Consider the following 26,225-nt stretch of genomic DNA (forward strand, 5'->3'; position numbering starts at 1 on the left):
GACCCGGCATGGACACCTGCAGAGGGGAAGGGGCTGGTGGGTGTCTTCCCGCTCCATGTTCCTCTGCTTCTGATTCTTCAGCAATGTGAAGGCAGAGGCAGAAAATTATAGGCCAAAGGGTCTTGCTAGGTTGGTGGTTTTGCTGTCATCTACGTGACAAATGCTCAAGTGCTGGCTATTTTTTCTCCTGGGGACTGTTTGTGGGGCCTTGAGAGAAATTGCCACACCAAGAGGGTACCTTGAGCATTATATGGTCTCTGATATTTTGCAGAATTTTTACAATTTGTATCCTGGCTCTTATGCCCTTAATCATCCCATGCAGCCTCTTTTTCACCACCTGACTTAAGTACTTTTTGGTACTTCAAGAGACTCCATTTGCCTTACGGCTTTGAAAAAACTTAGCATCTTTTCTGTATCAAACTCTGGAAATGCATGTCTCTCCTTCATGGGTTTCCCTCTTACCTCTAAATTCACAGGTATCCCTAATCAGCCTGTCACTTTTGTATGTTTTTCTGTTTTTGTTTTTTGAAATGGAATCAGGAACAAGTTTCAGTCTTCCAACACCGAGAGACATCAGTTAAATTTCTTGGATTTTTCAAATATCCTGGTGGGAGTATATGGCTTGGCTAAGAGTTGCAGCACTGGGCTAGCAAGTCTCTTCAAATAAATACTCCTTTCCTAATCTCCTTACCACTCTGCTAATTATGAGGCTAGGTTTGGGCAATGATCAAAAACACATTTGGAGGCTGGGTGCAGTGGCTCACGCTTGTAATCCTAGCACTTTGGAAGACCCAGGCAGGTGGATTGCTTGAGTCCAGGAGCTTGAGACCAGCATGGGCAATAGTGAGAGAACCTATCTCTATAAAAAGTAAAAAAATTAACTGGGTGTGGTGTTGCACGCCTGTACTCCCAGCTACTCAGGAGGCTGAGGCATGAGGATCACTTGAGCCCAGGAGTTTGAGGTTTCCTGAGAGCTATGATGATGCCATATGTCCCCAGACAACAGGGCGAGACTCTGTCTCAAAACAAAACAAAACAAGACAAAACGAAACAAAACAAAAAACTCAAAAATTCAGTTGGGCTCTGCATAGAGAGTGACAAATATGTCTCATGGGAATGTGTGGAAAACCCTTACGTCAGTGAAAACTAGGATAAGCCTATACATGTCTCTGACATTTAAAAGTCTGGGCCTAAAGACAGTGAGGGTAGGGAGAGGAGATTTTTTTTTTTTTAATTTTATAACTTTAGTGTTTGACCATTTTATGATATTAACGCATTTGGATCGAAATGTGTATATATATATATATATATATTTTTTTTTTTAAGAGAATCATAATCCAGTTAATTAGCTCAGTGAAGAAGAACCTTTTAAATATTGAGATTTTGATTTTGGTTTCATACAAAGATATGCTAAATTCCTGTTTGAGATAAAGGATGGTCAAGAAAGAGAAACAAAGAGGGGAGTGAGGCAAAGAGGATAAAGGGGAGAGGAGATTAAAACTTACCTTGTTTCATCGATATAAACCGCTTCCAGCACAGATGCTGCATATTCAATGTTCTTCTTTAAGTCAACAACGTTAACGTCACCTCTTTCCAGCTGCTTCACTAAGCATCTTAGTCTGTTTCAAAAAAGTAGCCAAAGAGAGAAAGAGAAATAGAGATTTATTGTAACTATATGGAAAATAGTACAATCTTAAATATACAAATTGAGTAAACATTTTAACATAGCTATCTCTAGGTCATCAAATAGAAATATTTTCAGAAAAAAATTTTTTATATAATTAAAGCCAGTCTTTATCACTTAAGCAATTACTAGAAATTATATTTGTCTCTCAGTAGTATTAGTGGTGCAGGTACCTAGTTTAAGTGTCATATTTCAATAAGAGTCTTCCTGAAAATTCAAGACAATCTAGACATTTTTCATGAAAGTATATTCATATTGCTAGGATTTATCGTATGGCTGTTCTGATTCTTCTGAGTTAGCCCCAAGGGAATATTTAAAGGGTGCTCTCTGACTTCTACAGTAGCTATTGTTCACCGTATACAGCAATAAAAACAAAGATGGAAAGCAAAAATTTCCTTCAAAATTAATCAAGATGAGGAAAAAAATATATGTATGTATCCTTAATGTTTTTACTGGAATGGATTTTCACCTGAAGCAAATCTGAAAGTATTTTCTCTTGTTTGTGCCCCTAAGTCATGTGTCCCAATTCTCTGAGGAATTTAGAAGAAGCACAGGATTCAGCTAGATCCCTGACTCAAAGTAACTATGAGATAAATAATGTTATCTCATTAAGCCACTAAGTTTTGGGATAATAGTTATACAGCAATAGAAATCTAATATAGTGAGTTGATACAAATTACCACAATCAATTTATAACACTTTTGGAAACTTCTATGCATTACATTGTAAGCCAAATATTTCTGAAGTTTGTATGCCATGCTATGCAGAAAAGAAACAAATATTCCTTACTCTACACATACTGTAGATAAGCAACATGAAGACAATTTACTTCTTTTTCTAAGTCATGAGACAGAATTCAATTCCATTTCTGTTCAAAGGTACTTCAAAAGAGACAAAAGAGTCCATTTACTTTTAGTCATATCTTATAGATAATATAGCAGATTTTCTGACAATTATTTTGGATGATTTCCAATGCCAAGGCTTAGGCTTAAAGTCAGGTTAAAATTTCAGCAAAGGTATTTGACATTTTTTTATCCATAAGAAACACTATTTCTTATGAAAGAAAGCCACACCTACATTAAAACTCCTTATTCAGGAAGCTGTAAACAATTACTTTTTTTATAACATTTACTTTCATATAATAAAATATTTGCAGAAAATAATATTGAAAAATAAATTCTATGTACCAATTAAATATGATTAGTGCAAAGCAAAGCAAAGTACAACAAAAATAACAGCTAAAACAAGTTACTCAGAAAGGAAAATTTAAGTCTAGCTTCGAAGCTTGTCTAAAACATTGAATGTGATGATAATGGATCAATGCACAGAGGGTTTTGAGATTTTTGTAAAGTTTATGACCAAAGAACAGTATACTTAGTCAAATTTCCTTTTATTTATGAAAGTGAATGAAAGTGTTTTTCTTTTCCAAAGTTCTGCAATGGCTTAGAAATATACCCTTCATGTGTTCTTCTTGTGAGATTTGAGTACGACTTGGTTGTACATAGTTGTATAACGTAGTTTAAAAACAATAAGCACTTTAGATGGTTGCCTTCCCTTCTTTTTGAATAACTGCACTCTATTTTTATTTGTTAGCAATTTTCCCCCTAAAAAACTACATTTTCCAGACTCTCTTAAAACTAGGTATGACTAAATTCTGGCCAATGAGATGTGAACGGAGGTTGTTGGGTAAGACTGTCAGAACAATTATTTTGAAAAGGGCCAACTCAGTTGCATGAAGTTCTGTTGTATCCCCTTGCCCCCTGCTTCCTGCCTAGAATGCGGTGGGACTTTCTGAAGGTCTAACAGTCATTTAGGCTCATGAAATGACCTGGCAGAAGGAAGCCCCACAGTAAGAATGGCAAAGAAGAAAGATGGAAATGGCCTGGAAATCATGCTATGAATGCAGCTGAATGAAATTGCTGACTTCTGGATTTGTTTCAGAGGAGACAAAAACAAATGTATTTAAGCCACTATTATTTTGTGCGTTCTTTTACATACAGCTGAACTCAATCCTAACCGATAAATGAATAAGAAATGTATCAAAAGAAAGAGCTCAAGAATGGATAATCTTCATGTAAAAAGAGGAGGATTATGCTGGGAGACTGTCCACAGGTATACTTCCTGACTTAGAATGGCCTACAGTTGTTCCCAGGGGAATAATCATATCAGCAGCCACAACTGATGACACTTGGGACATCAAGAGGCTCTGACATTTGCACAATGAGTATGCACTTTCATAGAGACCTGTCTCTTTCATAGAGACAGTGTGGGTTAAAAACAAAGTATTATGAATTGTTATGTCTTAATGAGGCTATAAACCTATAATCTGACACAAAAAATTTCTCTGGGGGAACACTTCAGAAAGGTTTTACCACTCAGTTAGAAAATTTAATTAGATATGGCTGTAACTCTGTAAAACCATATCCCCCACATACACCTAAACCCTCTATGTAAAATCCAAAAAGACTGGATAGAAATATATACTTTGAGGTTACTAGGACTCTTTTTCCTCCTTTACTTGTGTGCACTAAATTGTCATTAGTGAGTGCACTTTCTATTTACATAAAAAAAAACCTTTGTATTGTAAAAAGCTTATTTATAGTTAGAACAAGTTAATGGAATAATTTATATCATTATTATCCCAATTGTCAATTTGCTTTTGTAATCAAATTTTACATATAACAATCCCCATCAATCTTATTTAGGCTATTATTTTACTTTCTTCATATATAATACAAGGCCAAACATCTTCATGAATCATTTCCAAATGATCATATACTCTATACTGGTGGGTTCCAAAGTGTTAAGGCTTTACTGCATATATATGTACAAGTAAAGATAAATATATATTATTTACTTAATTCATAAACTATCATATGGAAAAATTCTCAAGAGATGAAGATGAAATCATAAAAGATGAAATCATGTGCATAAAATAACAAAGCTCTCTTAATTTAGCAAATCTCTTTTAATAATTTGGTTCCTTTCCTTAGAGTAGGTAAGGCAAGTAGAAAATAGTGCTCTTAATACCTGGCCTAGGAGTGTTACTCTACGTTCCTAAACTTAGGATAAGTACTTGATTTTCTAACCTGAGCAGATTTTGACCCAGCAATCTGTGGATGGAGGCTCCACTGGCTGCTGTGCTTAGTAGCAAAACAAGTTAACAGCTGCTCTATCAAACAGTGTAGACCAGTTATTTATAAGCAGACAATATTGCCAAAAAGGTGTTAAAACACAACTCAATTAAATAAATAATTATTTTGCATCTATTACTGCACCTGAGGCTGTGAAAAAGAATATATATCTATATATATGAATGTATATGAAAACATATAAGAATATATATAAATATATATGTAAGAAAACACACTCAAACACACTCATATATAAAAATATACACATTTATAATGCATGGGCACCTGTGTGTGCACCTATTTTCAAGGTATTGGCAATCTCTGAGGGTGGCATGTCATACGCAAACAATGTAATCAAATGTTGAAATGCATGTGTTTACCATTACTTCTTTTAATACACCCTAATTTCCAACCAAACTTGTTTAGTCAGTGTTCCTCAAAAACTCTCAGATCATCCTAGATTCAAGCTCTTCTCTCTTACTGAATCCCTTTCTCCCACCCCCCTACCATCTTTAATTGTCTAAATCATCTTTAGTTATCTGGGATGCTACCCATCTCATAAGTCCTTTGAAGATACCTGTTCATTGTGATCTCTCCTTACATAGAAACTAAACCACACTTCATTTCTTCATCATTAACAACATTAAAATTTCTCTGATTTTCATTATAATTTAATTTTTTTGTATGTAGTATTTCTTCTAATTGTTCTCTCATCAAATAAAAAATTACCATGCAAAGAAGTGGGAAAACTGACCCATAAAAAGGATAAAAATAAATCAATTGAAATTGACCCAAATATGACAAATAGAATTAGTAGACAAGAATGTTAAAAGTTATTATGAAAAAATAATATAAACAACATTATGCCAATAAATTCAACAACTTAGAGAAATTGAATAATTTTCTTAAAAGGCAAATCTCAAGAACAAATAGATAAAATGGAATTTGTAAATAAAAACCTTCATATAAAGAAAACTCCAGGCCCAGATGACTTCACTGATGAATTCCAACAAACATGTAAGAAAGTTATAGTATCTTTTCTGTACATATTTTCCATAAAATTGATCAGTTGATTCTTGGTGACCAAATTACTTTAATAACAAAACTAGATGAAAATATTATGAGGAAGAAGAGGAGGAAGATTCCATTTATGTAAAATTTTAGAAAATGCAAACTATCCTTATTGTGACAGAAAGCAGACCAGTGGTTGTTTGGCAGTGGAGGAGGTAGAAGTCATCAGGGGAGGAAGAAAGGGGTCAAGGAAACTTTTTGTTGTTGTTGAGACAGAGTCTCGCTCTGTTCCCTAGGCTAAGGTGCAGTGGCATCATCATAGCTCACTGCAACCTCAAACTCCTGGCCTCAAGTGATCCTCCCACCTCAACTTCCCAAAGTGCTAGGATTACAGGCGAGAGCCACCAAGCCCAGCCTCAGGGAAACTTTTGAGAGTAATGGATAATGTTAATTTTCTTGTTGTGGTGTTGGCTTCACAAGTATACGTCCATGTGTACACTTATCAAATTGCAAATTATAAATTAAAATATATAATCAGTAACTTGAAAAAGAAAAAGGATATATGCTAAATAGATGCTACTGTTATCTATCTTAATTTTTTCTCATCCTTTTTTATGAAAATACTTAAAATTCTAAATTATACTATCAAAGACATGAAAAAAAAACTAAAGCACCATTAAACTCTTAATGATTTTCTCCCAAAGAAAATGACATAAATCTTTGATAATTCCTCAGACTTTAAAAATCAACCTGAAAATATCTGCTGAGCATACTTTGATCTGCTTAGCCTTTTGAAGGGACTTCCTTACCTTCTAATCATTAGGATACTTAGAAGAAGATGGAAATAAAAATAATAACACTCTCTTTGAAAACAATTGATTGGCTCTGTGATTAAACTAAGCAATTGCAGAAGAAAAATAATATCTACTATTGAAAAAGGAGTACTGAGTCATAGAAAATGATTATTTTTTATTTGAATATAGAATTGCCAATTTCCAAATAAAAAATACTCAATATAAAATTATGCACTTTTCATAATCAAGTACTTCAAATATTCTAAGTCTACCTTCTAAGATATTGTTACACGACCCAATTTTGCTAAAGGACCACATACATAACTAACAATGTTCTCATACAGAATAATCCTATGTGTTTATGCATGTCTTTATTAATTCTAGGATATAAAATACATAGGCTATCTCTAATGCAACACAGCATGAATAATATATAAATCAACAAATGAAATTTACAAAAAGAATTGATAATTATTATATTACTATCAATATGTTCCCAATTGTGACCTGATTGAAATAAAAAAAAGTGAGAAGGATATTGTTGTAAGAAAGCCATACTAAGAATCAGAAGAGGTAAAGTTAAAAGAATACCTATAGTAGGTATTAACATTAAAATCTGGCCATAAGGAGGACTGCATGAAATCATATAAATAGCAATTAGCAGAACCAGAAGCTACTATGTCATTTTCAGTAAGTTCTACTTGCCTCAAGCCTAAGACAATGAAAAATGATAATAAAAATCCATTAAATAATGAAGTTGTCTACTCTTCAGGTCAATGCTCAGGAAATTAAATCCTAACCTTAATCTAAGAAGCAGGGCTTTTAGATTTAAATCCTTTTCAGACATTTTTTTTCACATAGGTAAATATAATTGTGAAGCTCCACAATACCTTTATTTATGAAATAAATAATTCCTCTATTTATATAATAGAACAAAATGAAAAAATGCACCAATAGTATAATATATAGCATAACGACTATAGTTTATAATATTGTATTGCATACTGAAAATTTGCTGAGAGACATTTTTAGGTATTTTTACCACCAAAAAACCCATATAAGATGATGGATATGTTAACTTGCATGATTGTACTAATCATTTCACTATATATGTATATCAAAACATCACGCTGTATACCTTAAATATGTACAATAAAAATAGTATAGCAAATAGTATTAGTCTTAAAAATGTGTTTACTACAGTATACATTTATAGGAACAGAATAATTCTGACAGAGAATATATGATGGAAAAGGTTTTGTTTATTTTTATGTATAAAGGAATACATAATTATTCTCCCTCTTCTCAAAAAATCACAATTTAGGTAAAATCTTTCTCACCTTACTTCAAGAAGTATTAGGTTTTTTTTTTCATAGAAATGGACATTCATAATTCTCAGCATGTTGAAAAATTCCTTATAAGTACAGAGAAACAAATATTCAAAAGAATGGTTTTCAAGATCAATTTCTTCCTTCTTGGAGATAAAAAATCAGTAAGACCATATCGACTGTGAAGACGGAAGCTGTCATTTGTGACTGATCACTATTGCCCCTCTAAAATACCATGGATTATGTAAACTCAAGATTTTTAAAAAAAAATATTAGATACTTAAATAAATATATGTTAAATTTAATATGTTTATTTAAATCTATGTGTTCTGATGAAGAAAAATTAGTGATTTTCACCTGCTAATAAGATATTTACATAAATAGGGAAGCCAGGTTAGGAATAGGGTACACACATAGCAGACCCACTTAAGAACAGTTTAACATCGTATGTCAGTCTCCTGGAACTTGGAAAACTCACGTTTAGTCCACAGCTCAGGAAGCAGCTCTGTGCTAAATACCTTCCCTTTGGCCCTCCGGATCTGCTATACTGGTCTCTGCTTTGCTCCATACCCTCAGAGACTGAGCTGCAGAGACTACATCAGGTCCAGCTGGAGTTCACAAATGTGAAACATCAGCAGGAGATAGGAGGGAGGGAGAAGAGTGAAGTCAACATAATATTCTTCTGTTCTCCCCGGAGGGTCAGTACAGAAGGTCATTTGTCAGGTAGCCCTCTCCATAGAGTTCTCTCTCCTTCTCTCTGGATTCTGTAACCGTCCCACTTCTTGATGCTTCAGGTCTAGTGATGATGACACATCCTTGGAATCCCATGTTACTGGCAGAAAGGTTCTGCATTATCCTGGGTAGTACTCCACATTCTTCCCATGATTGTAAGTACCCCCTTTATTAATTGTTCCTTAAATTGCCCATTTTGACTATGCCATCTTTTTTGCCTAACTTCCATCATACCTCTCACAACGTTATCCCTTCATACAAGAGACCTGCAGTAGAGAACTATGGGGATATTGGAAAGACTGTAGAAACAGGGCTTTGGAGTCAATGGGGACTCACCCTACCTACATTCACCCTTTTCCTGGTGTCCATGGAGATGAGCAACATGCTGACTAGAGAGCTACTTCCAGGAGTTTTCTGTAGTGATCAGTCATAGTTCATTACTTGATTGGCAGGTAAATAATATTTACAAAGTCACAATATTATAAACATTAGTAACTTAAAAACAAAATAAGGTGACATATAACTTTATTGAGAGGATTAGGGTGAGAATGCTGACGGAATTAATGTATAAGAGTTATTTATTCTATCATTATGGATGTCCATAAAGTCTGAAATTTGAGGGGGGAGGGGGGCGTGGGCAATATATGTAACCTTAACATTTGTACCTCTATAATACGGTGAGATAAAAATAAATAAATAAATAAATAAAATAGTAAAAGCATATTATTTGGAAATATAGTTCTTCCTCCAAAAGAAGGAGAACTAAAAAAACTAAACTATTGAGATTATTTACTTCTGGGGAACTGAGGGCTATCTTTTGATAATAATAAAAAAAATTCAATGATGTAGTTCCCTATTAAAGTAAAATGTCTAATATATTGCTCACAAGGGAAGTGTCTTAATTTAGAAGTCAGATTCTTTACTTGGTAGTTTTGGAATCACTGACCATGACAAATTTAAATGACTGAATAATAACAAGATGTCAAAATTCATCTCAAATTGTAAATAACAATTTTGAAAGAGTACAAAGTATTCTAATCATGACTTGATGGTGATGTTAAAATCTAGTTGTTCTAAGGCTCTTTTAGACACATAGTGAAACCAATGGGAAACAATTAGATTTAACATGATTGTTAAACATACACCTGTTCATCACATATTTCATGCACACGTGCTGAACTAACTGAAAACAGGCACATGTTTCAGGCTTAAGGTAGACTTATAAAAAAGGATATATGTATGTTATGAAAAGAGAAAGGAAAATATGAGAAAACAGTATAAAATATGAGAGTGGAATGAACTATAATAGCTTAATTTATCATATTATTGTTTTGCAAAATCAGATAAAGCAGAAAAGTATGTTGAGTAGTTTTATAAAAGTCACATTAGAATGTGGTTGAGAAAGAATGAAAGTGATAGACAGGAGGTTGGGTGGGCAAACAGCACTGAGACTGGGGTGCTCCTGAAACAATAAGGGGGTAAAGAACAGTAAAGTCTATTATTATATCAGGTGAGCAAAGCAATCTCAGCACCAGTTTCACAAAAAATAACAAAGGAATGTTTAAAAGTGGTGTGCTAGTCCATTTAGGCTGCTATAATAAAATACCATATACTGGGTGGCTTACAAACAACAGAAATTTCTTTCTCACAATTCTGGGGGCTGGGAAATCCACATTCAAGGTGTTGGCAGATTTGGTGTTTGGTGAGGGCCTTCTTCCCCATTCACAGGTGGCATCTTCTCATCATAACCTCACCTGGCAGAAGGAGCTAACAAACTCTGTGGGACCTCTTTTGTAAAGATATTATTCCCACTCATGAGGGCTCTGCCCTCCTGACTCAATCACCTCCTAAAGGTGATTGGGAGAGTTAGGATTTCAACATATGAATTTTGAGGGGACACAAATATATTAAGTGGCTGGGGACATTTACTCTTAATTAATGCAGTACCATGTACTAACAAAAATACACTAGCAGAGAAGGAAAATCATGTAAAAATAGATTTTTAGAAAAATATGCATACAAAAAAAATAAAACTGTGGAAAGAAAAGTCAACATGATATTTTTCCAATTATAATAGATTATACAACACAAGAAAACCTAAAAACAGAACTATTTCCAAGGCAGATATTATCAGAGAGGAGAGAAGTCCTTCTGTTACTCTTGTCACACAGTGATAAGAAAATTGAGTCATTTAAAGAAGAGGCTCTTGAAAGACCAATCCTTCTTTGGAGATGCAATTTGTGGCATAATCAGCAACCAAATTGAGTTCAAATGAACGATTGAAAAGATGGCTTCTATTGCGAATGTTGTTATGTGAATTAGAAAATTATTTTAGCCATCTAATTTGAATGATTCTCATTCTCTCTCTCTCTCTCCTTTCCTCCCTCCATACATATATGTATGTATGCCTGGATTTCAAGACACCACTAACATTGGATGACAAAAAACTCCTTTGAATTTATAGAATTTCCCCTGTGTCTGTAGAAATGTAGCTTTTATATCAATAATCCCTCAGGGTCATTGTAAATAATTCTTTGCTTGTGAGATTTTATAAGTGTTACTTTAACATTTATAGAAGCAGTTCTGAGAATGCATCATTAATGATATAAATCACTGAGTCACAAATTTAGTATACTTTAACAATGCAATAAAACATTTAAAAAACATCACAGATGAATTAGTCAAGGTCTAACTAGGAAAACAAAACAACTCTGAATATTTAAAACTAACTATTTAGGTTATTAAGTATGAAATGTCCAATTTCCTTAAATACTAAGTTTGACAGTTGATATATCTGACATTTCACTTTGACACTTTTTGTTTTATGCTTATTGTGAAGGTACATCCTCAGTCTTTCAAACACATATTTTAGCTTGTGAATATCTTTCAAATTTTTAGAGCAATTTTTGTGAAACCATGGACAAGTCACAAATTTGTGTTATTTTTGAATATGAGTTCCATCATGGAACCAATGCAGTGCAGACAGCCCCAAAGTGTTGGGAAGAATGTGGCTAATAAACTCATAGTACATTGATGGTTTGAGAAGTTCCATTCTGGTGCTTTCAATCTTAAAAATGAGCCACATGGGTGACCTGAGACCAAAGTGGACAATGATGAGCTGAAAGCTGTAGGGGAAGTGATTCCATCTCAACTTACTTATTCCAACAACGTTGGACCATTTGAAACAAATGGGAAAGATAGAGAAGCTGGATAGATGGGTTCCGCATGAATTAAACGAGGGTCAGAACAGAAATTGTTTCAAAGCTTGCCCTTCTTTGCTGTCACCACATAAAGGCAAACCATTTCTACACCATATTATTATGTGTGATAAAAATGGATTCTTTTTGACAATCACAAGCATTCAGCACAATAGTTGGATAAAGATGACGTGCTGAAACACAGTCCAAAACCGACTATTTATAAAAAAAAAAAAAACTAATGCTGTCTGTTTGGTGGTCCAGGGCTGATATTATCCACTACAGCTTCATGAAACCTGGTCAATCAATTACAGCAGATGTCTCCTGAAATCAAATGGATGAAATGATGAGGATGCTTGTGATTAAGCAGGCAAGATTGGTCAGTAGAGACAGGCTAATCCTCTTTCAAGCCAACACTCAACTGCATGTCACACAAACAATGCTGCTCAAACTGTAGAGGCTGGACTTGGAAACTCTCTTTCATCCACTGTATTCACCAGACTTCGCACCAACTGACTACCACTTATTCCAGGCTTTGGATCACTTCTTGCAAGAAAAAATATTTAATTCTCAACAAGCTATGAAAAATGCCTTTTGCAATTCATCACCACTCGCTCTCCAGGCTTCTTCACTGGCATAAACAAGCTACCCTTAAGTAAATGGCAAAACCGTGTCGATAGTTTAGGTGCATACACTTTGATTAATTGTACTGTTTCTTGTTTGAGATATAATAAAGTAAACTTTTCATTAAAAATCATACATTTCATATTTAATGACCTAATAGTTCTTATAGCTGATTACTCAGATGATGGGAGATGATAAAACAGCCAGGGAAATAGGAACCCCAAATAAGCAACTGCAGGAAGCTTTTGGAAGGTCAAAGGGAGGAGGCAGGGTCACCAGATCCCAGGGACTTTGCGGCTCTTGCAAAAGAGAGAAGCACCAGTGGGCCTGTCCAGGGGCATCCTGAACCACAGAAGAGACACAGCTGATGTAAGGGAGGTTTCCTGGGGGCGGAGAGGGAGACAGAGAAGTAGTCTGGCTTTTCCCTTCCTCCTCACTTATCCTGCAATCTCAAGCGATTAGCCAAATGCAACTAGATGCCAGCTGACACAGGAGCCTGGGAAATTCATCTATGATGATATAGAGCACTGCAGAGCAGGGATAGGGCAAGGAATAGACAGATGCTAGGGTAGGCAGGCTCAGAACCATAATACACAGTATCCAGAAGTGTCAGAAAATTTTTCTGAGATTTTGAAATAAGGCAGAAAGGTGCATGGCATGTCCTCTCTGTCATATAAGGGCAAACACAACCAAGGTTTACTCAGGTTAGATAGGTTTCTAGAGGAATGAAGGGTTATAAAGGGTTATCTAGAGGAACGTATTTAGTTCACTTCGCTATTTGCTATTGATTAAAGGGCCCAGATTTAATGAGGCTACTTTGTTAGCTTACAGACTTTTGTCTGGTAGGAATAAAAATAATTTCTATCTGGCAGAATAGACAACCTCACAAGTTTATGACCTCATTAGACATTAACCAGTTTTGCATCTAACCAAAACATTGCTTTTATCAAAACATTGCTTATGTATACCTAGTTTCCTAAATGCCCTTTGAATCAGTCATAACCTTACTGATTCCCTCGTTATTAATGAATTAAATAAAAACTTTGGCACATGTTCAATTTATATTTGCATGAGAATCATGCTTTTTACCTTTTGAAAATTATATTTTAACAAAGTACTACATATTTTGGTACAATTAATCCCAATACCCTCAGCATGTTTAATAATAAATAATGCCTCTAACTCCAAAGAGGAAGGAAGAACCTAAGACAGGGGTCCTCAAACTTTTTAAACAGGGGGCTAGTTCACTGTCCCTCAGACCGTTGGAGGGCCGGACTATCGTTTTAAAAAAATATGAACAAATTCCTATGCACACTGCACCTATCTTATTTTGAAGTAAAAAAAACAAATGGGCAAAAACACCCGCATGTGGCCCTCGGGCCATAGTTTGAGGACGCCTGATATAAAGTTAATAACCAGAAAAATATTTCCTTCCTTCCTTCCTCCCTCCTTCCTTTCCTTCCTTCTCTCTCCTTCACTTTGCTTCTTTGTTTCTTCTTTTTTTGGAGAACTATACTAGTAAAGATATGGCTCTCATGTGTTCCTAAAATACAGATGAAAAATCCACAAAAATTGGTTTTAGAAATTATGCTCCAAATAGCAACTCATTTGGGAATGAGCACCTTCGTACAGATTCACGCAGCAGTAGTGCCATAACTCATTTGAAGTTTTGATTTTTAAAAATATAGATCAAGACCTTAGCCTATCCCAGGAGCCCACCACAGTCTCATTGCACAGGCATAGACAGAATACTTGGCATATTTTTGCATCCCTTGGCAGTCTGGATCTGCCTCTAAATTAGGCAAAAAAAAAAGCAAGTAACTCAGCAAGATGGACTGAAATGTCATGCTAAACAATAAGAAAATTTCCCTAGGCCAATTTTTCCTGTGACTTGTCTTCAAGGAATTCTTAATGGTCTAGATTCTTACTAGAGGGTTATGGGATATGAGAATGACACTTCATATAATGTGTTTTTCTGCAAGTTCCTCAAACTCAACTTGGGAAAGGACAGTCCTATCTATACTAAGATGCACTGCTACAGAGTTTCAGCAGATGTTTCAGATAGAATTAAACTGTTCTTTAAATAATTTGGTGTGTAACACCATCAGAAAGTGCTTCACCTAGAATGGTTCATAAAATCAATAAGGGTTCTTATGTAACTCTTTCAGGTCCCTACCATGATTAGGTTACATTGAATCACTGGCAAGTACCACCCTTAGTTATAGTCTATTTAATGTCAATCAATTCATAGTACTAGACAGATGTCTATGTCCATTTACCATGTGTGATCTGCCCAACAGGTCTTGATGACTTCTTGGAAGATCAAGATTTCTTCATAAAACATCTTAAATGTGGTAATTAAACAGGACAATTTTTTGGTAAAGTCTTGAATTCTTAATCCTTCCCTTCATCCCCCACAATGATTCCAACTCATATCAAGACAGGCACTAACATGGAAATGGGCAGAGTTGTCAATGTGACTTAATAAGCTTAAGCAATTGAGTCTTTTAATACCAAAGTTTCCAGTAGTTATGACACAAACACTCATCAATTTACTGGGGAAGATGACCCAGTGCATAAACTTTTGATATTATTTTTCCAAGTCTTTAACCAAACATAAATACTGAACTTTGAACTTCAATTCTATGTTTTGGTAGCTTAAGGTACAGAGTAGATTTAGCATTAAAATAGTCTTTAAAAAAGAATCATCAGTAAAATGTACATTTCTATCATCTCAGAGGGGTTTATGAATCACTTTGATTGTTTAGCAGTTTATTCATAGTTTTTGATCTAGGGTATAGTGATAAACAGAGATAGCGTTTTTGTATTATAGACCATACTTCAAAATTATACAGATACTCAATGCTAAAAATCAAAATGAAACAGTGATTCATGTGATCCAAATGTAAGAGCAGGCTCAGAAATCAATACCCATTTGACATTCCAAAAAGAGCCCTCACCCTGGTAGATTCAATTCTGTTCTCTATAACAGCTCAGCAATGGTTAGTTGGGGGAGAGGGGATTGGGTAGGGAAATACCTGGTGGAATTGACCAACCCAAGAAGGTTTGAAATCCCTTTTTCTTAAACTTTTTAAAGTAGGCCAAACACAGTGTAAACATACTTGTGTAGAGTAGTAAGAACACAAACATTACTGTAAAAGCTTAAACTTGAAATTGCAAGATATAGCTTCATGTTTTTTTCCAACTCAAATCCCCAATATTAGTAAATAACAAAGACATTTCTAGTTTCTTATAGATTATCCATAAATTATCTGCTTTTGAACAATAAACAAGGTGTACTTAAAATAAGGTATAGAGGCAGGCTTATTAAATTAATATTAAAATATTAAAAATTATTTTTTATTTTTTAGTTTAGTTTTAATCTTATATAATCAACGAACGTTTACTGTATTTAGTCAAAGGATGAGCATATTTTCAACAATAGTCTAGGAGGAGAAAAAAAGCCCTGTGTCCCTGGGGCTTAAATTTTGAGGAAATTTGTTGCTATTTCTTTTTCAACTCCCAGAATAATCTTACAGTAAAGAAATTGCATCTGTCTTTTATGTTTCCAGAGTAAGAAAGCAATAATCCAGATATCAAAGATCAAAGACCCAGTTGCTATAAGTTTTCTTCCCTAGGGAACCAATGACCATCAAAACACAGTGGTTCTGGTTACCGGGAAGAGTAACCTTCCTTATAGACTATACGTTCATGGACCTGACTTTTAAAACCCTGCTTTCCTTTTCTTTCTACAGTGAATAAGTTTGGAAGGATATCAATCCTGGTTTTCTACCCTAAAGTCTTTGGGGCTTCAAATATATAGAGTCCACCTAAATTAAGAAAAAGATTTGTGTAAGATCTAAAATATGAAGTTTAGGGCCGGGGGGTTGGGGGGTGTGGGGGGGGTGGCTCACGCCTGTAATCCTAGCACTCTGGGAGGCCGAGGCAGGTGGATTGCTCAAGGTCAGGAGTCAAAACCAGCCTGAGCCAGAGTGAGATCCCGTCTTTACTATAAATAGAAAGAAATTAATTGGCCAACTAAACATATACATATATTAAAAAAATTAGTCGGGCATGGTGGTGCATGCCTGTAGCCCCAGCTACTTGGGAATGCTGAGGCAGGAGGATCGCTTGAGCCCAGAAGTTTGAGGTTGCTGCGAACTAGGCCGACGCCATGGCACTCTAGCCTGGGCAACAAAAGTGAGACTCTATCTCAAAAAATAAAAAAATTAAAAAAAAAAAATAAAATATGAAGTTTTTTTCCCTTTTTTGGTCTTTGGCCTTCACTTTTATTTTGTTTTATTTTTATTTGCCATTTAAATTCTTTTTTTTTTTTATTTCAGCATATTATGGGGGTACAGATGTTAAGGTTACGTATATTGCCCATGCCCCTCCCAACATCATTATCAGAGTTAATTTGCACAAAATTAAATATGAATATTTAATTTACAAATATATAGTTTTTTCCTATATAATTAAATATATTTAATTTCTCTCTCTCTGTCTCCCTCTCTCTCCCCCCATCTCTGAAATTCTTTCTTAAAAATTAGTAATTTCTTCACTCACTCAGTCCCATCCTATGTTCTGCTTACCTGAGGCATCTACTTTAAAAATATTTTGATTGTTTCTTCTTGGATTTTAATTCAAATTTTAAAATAGTATGCTTATTATGCTCTTTCTTGGCTTATTGATATTGGATATTACTTATTGTCTACCTGTTAGGTGTTTTATATGTCTGCCCCATTTACCTTACCCTAAATTCCCAACATCGTTCTATAATACTCTTATTAATAATCAATGTTACCATTTTTATGATTGGGCATATAATGTTCATTATATACCTGAATAGTGTAATACAATTGCATTTCCATGCCTGGATTTTTTTTTTAATTATCTGAAGTTATTAATTACCTCATTTTTTACTAGCATTATTTTTCCATGTCTATCCAAATTTTTCTCCCCCAAATCCCATTTACATCTTCCAAATATTATTCAGTATTTCCCCTTTTATGCTGATGATCCCTGTCTGGAGCTCAATCTTCTGGTTCAAATCTGGATGAAGGGCTCTCCAAATGTTATACACAGCTGTCAACCTGAGCCCCTACTTGACCACACTCCCTTATGGATGCTCTGCTTCTGGTTCCAAATTCTCCAGTTTAGCTGGAAAGAGCACATTCTCCAGTAGTTTTATGTCATATGTACATTCTCCAGTGTACATATGACATAAAACTAAAAATCTTTGTCCTTTCTTCCCACTTGAATGATAGTTTGACAAAGTCATCTAGATTGAAGAGCATTTTCTCTCAGAATCTGAATGCTTTGCTTCATTTCTTTTGCAATGGGAAGTCCTAGCATGGTCACTCTGCTCTACAAGTTACCACTAGTCCTCCTGTTTACATATTCCAAACATTCATTAAAAAATCTTATTCTCCAACAGCTTCATTTTTTTCTCTTTGATTTTGTGAGTTTATTAGCTTTTATTCTTTTATAAATTATAAAGTTTATAATTTGGAGGGTTTCAAGTTGGAAAGAAAATAGATATGACAATCCACCATCTTTATCTAAAAGTAAGATATTTTTCTTGTTGCCCAACTAAGTTAGCAAATGATAATAATAAGGTGGCTATAAAGTAAAAACTTCTTTTCAATGAAGTACCTAAATAACTGAACAAACTACCAATGATGAAACAGGAAACTTACAGGGTTAGTGCAAATGAACATTACACATTTGGTATTAAAATAAATTATAGGAATGTTTTTACAAATAGAAGATAATCTCTTTGTTTCTTCTGGGGAAGATAGAATGACTAGAGAAATAAGAAGTAATGAATTATAGATGGAAGTCCATTTAGATAGGAGGGAGAATCAAGTTTGATCTAGCAACTCAAGGAAGTCTATATACTCTAAAATGCATGAGTCATTTTCATTTGTTAATTTTAGCATTAATCTTTTGTTTTCATCAGTTACTTTAGCATTTTCATTTGAAGGTGTGATACTCTCTCAAGTTCTGTAACACAGATGCTGGTTTTCTACTGCACTTTGGTTTTAAAATGTCCTATGAAAAAAGTAATGCCATGGAAGGTTATAATGTGTGCTTTGTCTTAGTGGTGTTTAAAAGAACATTGCTTTTCAAAGAAACTACTTAAAACAAGCCTGTGGAACAAAGCCTGTGATCATGTAACTTCAAATGATACCAATAAAATAGTTAAGTAATCTCAAGAAACCTATCCGAATGCTAACCTCATGGACTAGAAGGTTCAATCTGGACTCCAATAATCAACTGTTCCATGCACGAGTCAGATGTTGAGCAGATGCTACTGCTACTGCTTCTAAGAAGGAAAAGTAACCATGTATACTCAATGTCCATTATGTTCACCATGTGCTTCTACTGCCACAAGAGAACTGAAGAAATCAGTGGAGTATGAAAAATGTCAGTGTCTAAAATGAATTTGTGAAAATGTTATTACTTTTAAAAACTACCTCTCTTGATAGTTGCTTAGAGTGTTGTACACTCACTCTGATTTAGCAAGTGAATATTGACTGAATGGGGAAAATATTCTTTAGTACCACAAATAAACAAATGGTCAATTTAGCTTCCAACAGTACAGCCAAATTATTTTTTTAATTTAATATTGAATGTAGTCAAGAAATTTTAGAGAAATAAATCTGAAACTAAAATGTTGAATAAAAGAAGCCAGTATATTATTGGTACAATTTTGTATGCTTATTATTGATCACCCAGATCCATTCCTTCAATACCTGTGCCTTTTTGTCCTCTGGAATAATATCACGTTCAATGCAATGATGATGTTATTGCAGACAGGATGTTATGCCACTTAGTTTAATCTTGAAGTGGTAATAGGCCCATCCAGTTAACTCTAGTGGCTCCATTTACTCACCTGTCACTCATACAGAAGATAGTTAACATAATCTTAATCTTCCACCACTGTTCCCATCACTTGTCCTCACTACTTCCTAGCTCTTGAGCCCTTTCCTCTAATTATTCCATGTTATGCAAAGCTTCCTCCAGTACACATGCTCAGGTAGGTTTTGGTTCTCTCTCTGCTACAAGAGGAGATGGTCACTGTCAGGGGAAATCACTGCAGCATCCTTATGTACACATGTTTTTTCAGGTGGTAACCTTTCCTCTGATCCCCTACCCTGATTTTAGCTATCAGTTATCTTCCCTAAGAAAAACTTTGTGTGTGAATGAAATTCATTCCTTTGAACTAATTCGGTTCATAGGTGTCTTTATTTTTAATTAATCAATCAATTATTTATTTATTTATTTATTTATTTAATTGTTTTTATTTCAGCATATTATGGGGGTACAGATGTTTAGGTTATATATATTGCCTTTGCCCCAGCCAAGTCAGAGCTTCAAGCATGTCCATCCCTCATATAGTGCACACTGAACCCATTAGGTGTGTATGCCCTCATGCCCTTCTCCCCCCACCCTGCCACCTGTCTGACACCTGATGAATGTTACTACTATATGTGCACTGAAGTGTTGGTCAGTTAAGTCAGTTAATACCAATTTGATGGTGAGTACATATGGCACTTGTTTTTCCATTCTTGGGATACTTCACTTAGTAGAATGAGTTCCAACTCTATCCAGGATAATACAAGAGGTGCTATAATCATTGTTCTTTGTGGCTGAGTACAACCATGAAATACATAATTAATCCACTCATATATTGATGGGTTGTTTTCATATCTTTGCAATTGTGAATTGTGCTGCTATAAACATTCAAGCGCAGATGTCTTTTTTATAGAATGTCTTTTGTTCCTTTGGGTAGATGCCCAGTAATGGGATTGCTGGATCAAATGGTAGTTCTACTTGTAGCTCTTTGAGGTATCTCCATATTACTTTCCATAGAAGTTGTACTAGTTTGCAGTCCCACCAGCAGTGTATGAGTGTTCCTATCTCTCTGCATCCATGCCAACATTTATAGTTTTGGGACTTTTGAATAAAGGCCATTCTCACTGGAGATAAGTGATATCTCATTGTGGTTTTGATTTTCATTTCCCTGATGATTAGAGATGTTGAGCATTTTGTCCTTGTTACTTAAGATTACAAAACCTCAGCACAAAATCCTACTTTCTCACCAAATCTCAACTCTCATTTCCATTGCATACAACACACTCAAGCATCCTAATATTTAGATCTCCTTATAGCCATATCATATCTTATAGCCTAATATTGAAGATTTTTATGTTAGTTATGTGCAAGTATATATGTGAAAGTGTATATGTAAATGAGCACAATTTCAAAAATTGGTGTTATTTCCTTACACATACCAAGAATTTCATTTTTTTGAATTTATAAACAATTGACCCAATATATGAACATATAGTCTACATGCATGTCTTATGACATAATAAATCTGTTAGTCCTAAATTTTCATTGGTAGTCCAGCTCATTCAATAAACTATTAAAGCTTATTTAATCCTCACAAAAACTCTCGTGAAATAGTATCAATTTAAAAATGTGAACAGTGAGCACTGAGGCTTCAATTTTTTCATTTTTAGAGACAGGGTCTCACTCTTGCTTAGCCAGGTCTCAAACTCCTGAGCTCAAGTAATCCTCCCGCTTCAGTCTCCCAGAGTGCTAGGATTACAAGCATGAGCCACCATGCCCTGCTGTGTACTGAAGCTTAAAGTTTTAACTAACCTGTATGCATCCACACAATTGAATCATGGAAGCAGTGTATCTAAAACAAATAGATTTCTCAGAAATCTATGCTGTTTTTATCTGTATTAAGCTGGAAACAAGACTAAGATTATATTTAGTAAATATCTTAAATATTGATCTATGTCAATAAGCAAGAGGAGAGAAATGTTTTCTCCCCACACATAAAGTTTAAACTGTTGGCTCAATGTAATTATTACTAAGGATTAGGAAATGTATTATAATAGCAAAGTAAAATGACTGGACATCTTTTGAGTGTCTGCTATGTACAGCCAGGTAAGCCCTACACTTAGTAGTAAATGGGCATCTGTAAGTGATTCTGATAGAATTTTTTGATTATCAAATCTTCCCAAGCATAACACAACAAACTGCTTAAGCTGTTATCCCTTTGAGGGATATGAGTAGTTTTAGCAAAATGTGTACATGGTTTTGGTATGAACGGTACCTGAGTTTTACACACACCCATACATACATGCTTTATAATTCTGTGGCAGCCTTCGTTCAATGCTATACAAAATAAACTCTTAGATTTCAAAAGATGATAAACAATATTGGGCTCTGCTTGGGCTTTTGATATTTTTCAATTATAAAACTGTTATGTGTTTTTTTTAATCTTTTCAACTATGAGCTCAGAAAAAAAAAATAAGGAGTTAAATCCTTAGTTTAACAAAGAAAGACACAAACCTGAAGTTTTTCTGGAAGGAAATAAAAGATACAGTCAGCCAGAAGAAAATAAATCATGCTTTAAGAACTGGGTTCTTGACCCCAGAACAAAAGACACAAGGACCATCACTATAACTTGACATTTTTTGACAAAAATATGAAGATTATAAAGTGAGAGTACAGATAGGGGAGAATGCTTTTGATGAAATTAGTGGTTAGCTAGGACTCCATGGCAACACACCTACGCTTGTGAAAAACATGATGGCTCTTAAAAGATTATACATTATCAAATCCATTTTAACATCTTGTTTTAAGGATGGTGCAAAACTTCAATGACACCTGATACCTAGTGCCACTTAAGATTACTGGGGCAGTAGAAGTTCAAGGAGGTGGTTCTTTAATAATAAAAGTTACTACAGTCAAGTACATACATTCCTTCTTTTGGTCCTGGGTGCAACTGAATTAAGTCCCAGCTTTCAAGCAGCTTGAGACCTGATAGCCCATACCTGGCATATTTCGGGAATGAGTTTGGGAGGACAAGAGGCAGTAAGCTAGGGGAGATGGTTCATATGAAAGAACAAAGAAATACAATACTGGCAAGAAAGGTTGAGGCCCCACTGTCTACAATTTTAAATTCTAGCTTGACTTATGAAAAAATGATCAACATCACTAATCATCAGGGAAATGCAAATTAAAGCCATCATGAGATACTACTTTAACTCTATTAGAATGGCCATTATTAAAAAATCAAAAAACAATAGATGTTGGTGCGGATGTGGTGAAAAAGGAACACTTACACACTGTTGGTGAGACTGCAAATTAGTACAATCTCTATGAAAAACAGTATGGAGATTCTTCAAAGAACAGAAAGTAGGTCTACTATTAGATCCAACAATCGCACTACTAGCTATCCAACCAAAAGAAAAGAAGTCATTATATAAAAAAGACACCTGCACCCAAATGTTTATCACAGCATAATTCACAATTGCAAAGATAAGTAATCAACCTAAGTGCCCATTAATTCCTGAGTGGATGAAGAAAATGTGGTTGATAAATATATCATTGAGTAGTAGTTAGCCATAAAAAGGAATGAAATAATGTATTTTGCAGCAACTTGAATGGAACCAGAGACTATTATCCTAAGGGAAGTATCTGGAATGGAAAAACAAATGTCACATGTCCTTATTAATAAGTGGGAGCTAAATGATGGGTACAAACAGTCATAAAGTGGTGTAATGGACATTGGAAACTAGTACAGAGGAGGAGGGAATAGGGATAAAAATTTACTCATTGGGTACAATGCACACTATTCTGGTGATGGGCACACTAAAAACCTTGACTTTAGCAGCATACAATTCATCCATGCAACAAGAACACTTGTACCCCTTAATATTTTGAACATAAGTAAATAAATTAATTCTAGCTTAGGGAGTCTAGGCCTTAGAGAACATGAAAGATTTTAGGAAATAGTCATGATGAAAGCAGTTTTTGGTAGATTGATTTGGCTTAATTCTTAGCTAGAGAGAATCTTAAATGCAAAATGATATTTATACCAACAAATAATAGCTGCATTAGAGTGTTTTACTGACTGATGTATCACCAGTAGTTTAATTATATTACTGATAATTAAAATACAAAATTGAGCAAACATAAAATCAAATTGAGTGAACTCACAAATTTTGAGAAACTTATCTAATTTGTTATTTTCACTGCCTTTGCTACAATGCACATAAAATATATTTTGGAATGAATATAAATTGAAATACATTATAATGTTATTAAATATCAGATATGCAACAAATTGATCTTGTTTAAAGGGGACACGTTGGCTAAAATGATTCAGAATAAAAAATAAGATTTCTCCCATCTACTTAAGTCAATAGAAAATATAGGTGGGTGATAATTTTTTAAATAAATTAAAAAAATAAGTTTTTAAATATAAAATCCCCTTTCCTAAATTTTTAATCTTTCCTTTTTACAGCCTGTCATCAACATATAAGCATGTTGAATATTTTCTCATCATGGAAATAAAATAATAATCACTAACATTTATTAAGCACTTTACATATAACTCCTTTAGTATTACATTGATCATATGAAGTAATTTACATTTATCTTAATTTATGATGAAGAATTGGAGACACCATGATGTTAAGTAACTTGCCCAAGCTCACACAATTAGTTAATATTTTTTTAGATAGGTAGCCATGGAGTCTTAGCTACTGCACTAGTTACCAAGCTGTCCTCCCTCTCCTCTAGCTACCATTCTTATACTCTTTTGCCTTCTTTCCATAGCCAACTTCCTCCCAAATACTCCTGTTCTTACCTCTGATTCCTTTCCCAGGGTGCTGCCACTGCTCTTGCTTCTGCCTTCATGACTTCTCCATGGCGACATCTAAGGATACTCCTTGTTTCTTATGCTTCTCAAAGCTCGACAGAGTGTTTCACTTCTGAACACTCTTCAGAATTTTCTCCTCTCTTGTTTTCTCTGGCATCATCTTACTTTTGTTTGTCGGAATAAAGTTTTTTTTCTCAATGTTTCCTCCTTCCCTCTGCCAGGTGTCGTTGCTGTGCAATCGAGTGAGTTGAGTGTAACCCTCCCCTCCTAACAATTTCCCACATGGACGTTGACCGTGACCATATAAATTGCTTTGGCCAATGGGGAAATTTACTGTCTTGAAACAACAATGGTGTTAAATGTATTTATGAAGTTTGGCTTGGCCTCTTGGGCTCCTGTGACCCACCATGAAAAGAACATGATCCAGGTAGTAGCTGGACAAGGACACTGAGGAGACATGTGGAGTGGAATAGAACCTAACCTGCAGCCTGGAGCCAGGCCCAGCTGATCTCAGCTGAGTTCAGCAGAGAAACAGCAGACCTACAGACCAATGGGCAAGAAATCAAATGTTTACTGTTATAAACCACTGGGAGGTTACAGGCTCAGCTCCATTACTTATCCTGGGACTTTAATATGAGCAAGTCATTTATCCTCTGTAAGTTTTGGTGTTTTAATCTACAAAGTTGGAAAAATAACAGCCTGCTTTACTTGAGTTGTTGAGAAAATTAAATGATGTATGTGCAGTATTTAGTACAGTGGCATAGTATGAGTCCAATTAATGTGTATTTAAGCAAAGAATGTTGTCCTTATCTCCAGACTCAAATCAAATATGCCACTAGTACACTGGGAGGGCACTTAGTGACCTCAAAATAAACAGGTGTCACAATGAGCTCATATTTCCTCCTCCTATGATATTAATACTTAACATTGTAAATGACAACTTGTTTTATACAGTTCACAAATGAGCAACTTAGGGGTCCTCTCTGATTTCTTCATTACCCCTTTTGTACAATTTCAATCAAATCGTTTCAATTTTATCTTCTATATATGTCATTTATCACCTTTTCTCTATCCTTACCACCACGACCTTTGCTTACTTTACTGCATCAATCCCTATTTTAATTAAGGTAATATTAACTACTGTAAGCGATAAAACCCCAAACCCAGTACTTAACACAATCAGTTTAGTTCTCATTCATAAGAAGTACCAGTTGTGAGTTCCTGGTTAGTGAATAATTCAGGACCTTAGCTCCTTCCACTCTAAGGTGCCATGATTCTCAATACATGGCTTCCATGGTCACTGTACTCACTCATATTAACAGTGGAGTGAGAGAGAACATGGGTGATTATATATTGAAAGCTTTATGGTTGAGAGTTGGAAGTGGTGCCCATAGCTTTCTCTCATACTACATTGAGGAGGAATTAGTCATATAGTCACATCTAACTTTAGGGGAGGCCAGCAAAGGCAATCTACCTGGGTGTCAAAGAAAAAGAGGTAATAGGTGTGATGAGCAACTAACCTTACATTGCCCCAGCTCCCTTACTGGACTCCACCCTTCTGGCCTAGTCCTCCTACAGTCCAATTTCTGGAAGGAGCCAGAGGGTTTTATTGGATTATCTTAAATTTATTGGATTATCTTTAAATTTTCCAATGTCTCCCAGTGGCACATTGACTAAAACCCCAACTCCTTATCTTGACTTCATAACTTTACCCCTGCATTAGTTTCTGAACTTGGCTCATTCCAATGTTATTGTGCACTGTGGTTTATTCACATTGATTTTCTTTCTGTTCTTTGACCATCTGAAACACATTTCTCCCCTAGGGTCTTTGTACCAGTCTTTCTCTCCTCCTAGGATACTCTTCCATAATCTTCACAGGGCTGGTATATTCCTTGTACTAAGACTAATTTTAAATGATACCCCTTTAGAAAATCCCTCCCTGACAACCCAATCTAAAATAACCACCTAGTCAGTTTCTACCACATAAATCCATCCTAATGTTCTGCATAGTACTTGTGACAATTTGATA

At 34.9% G+C, this 26,225-nt stretch overlaps 1 protein-coding gene and 1 long non-coding RNA gene across 7 annotated transcripts in view; one reads left to right on the plus strand and one right to left on the minus strand.

The window, feature by feature from the left end:
* PDE1A (phosphodiesterase 1A) overlaps nt 1–26,225 on the minus strand; it is a 315,490-nt gene that overhangs the window by 98,606 nt on the left and 190,659 nt on the right. For all 5 annotated transcript variants that reach the window (XM_012785792.3, XM_012785793.3, XM_012785794.3 and 2 more), the window contains one exon: nt 1,506–1,619. In XM_012785792.3, coding sequence (XP_012641246.2) covers nt 1,506–1,619 — 114 coding nt within the window. The remainder of the gene's footprint in view (nt 1–1,505; nt 1,620–26,225) is intronic.
* The window catches only part of LOC142872366 (uncharacterized), a 68,465-nt gene that overhangs the window by 19,723 nt on the left and 22,517 nt on the right, over nt 1–26,225 (plus strand). Inside the window, exons 3-4 of one of the 2 annotated variants that reach the window (XR_012920585.1) lie at nt 8,746–8,838; nt 14,805–14,887. This is a non-coding gene — a long non-coding RNA (uncharacterized LOC142872366). Of the gene's footprint in view, nt 1–8,745; nt 8,839–14,804; nt 14,888–26,225 lie in introns of those variants that run through there. The other variant, XR_012920586.1, reaches the window with a different exon arrangement.

The sequence above is a fragment of the Microcebus murinus genome, chromosome 8, assembly GCF_040939455.1.
Source record: "Microcebus murinus isolate Inina chromosome 8, M.murinus_Inina_mat1.0, whole genome shotgun sequence".
NCBI classification, from domain to species: domain Eukaryota; kingdom Metazoa; phylum Chordata; class Mammalia; order Primates; family Cheirogaleidae; genus Microcebus; species Microcebus murinus.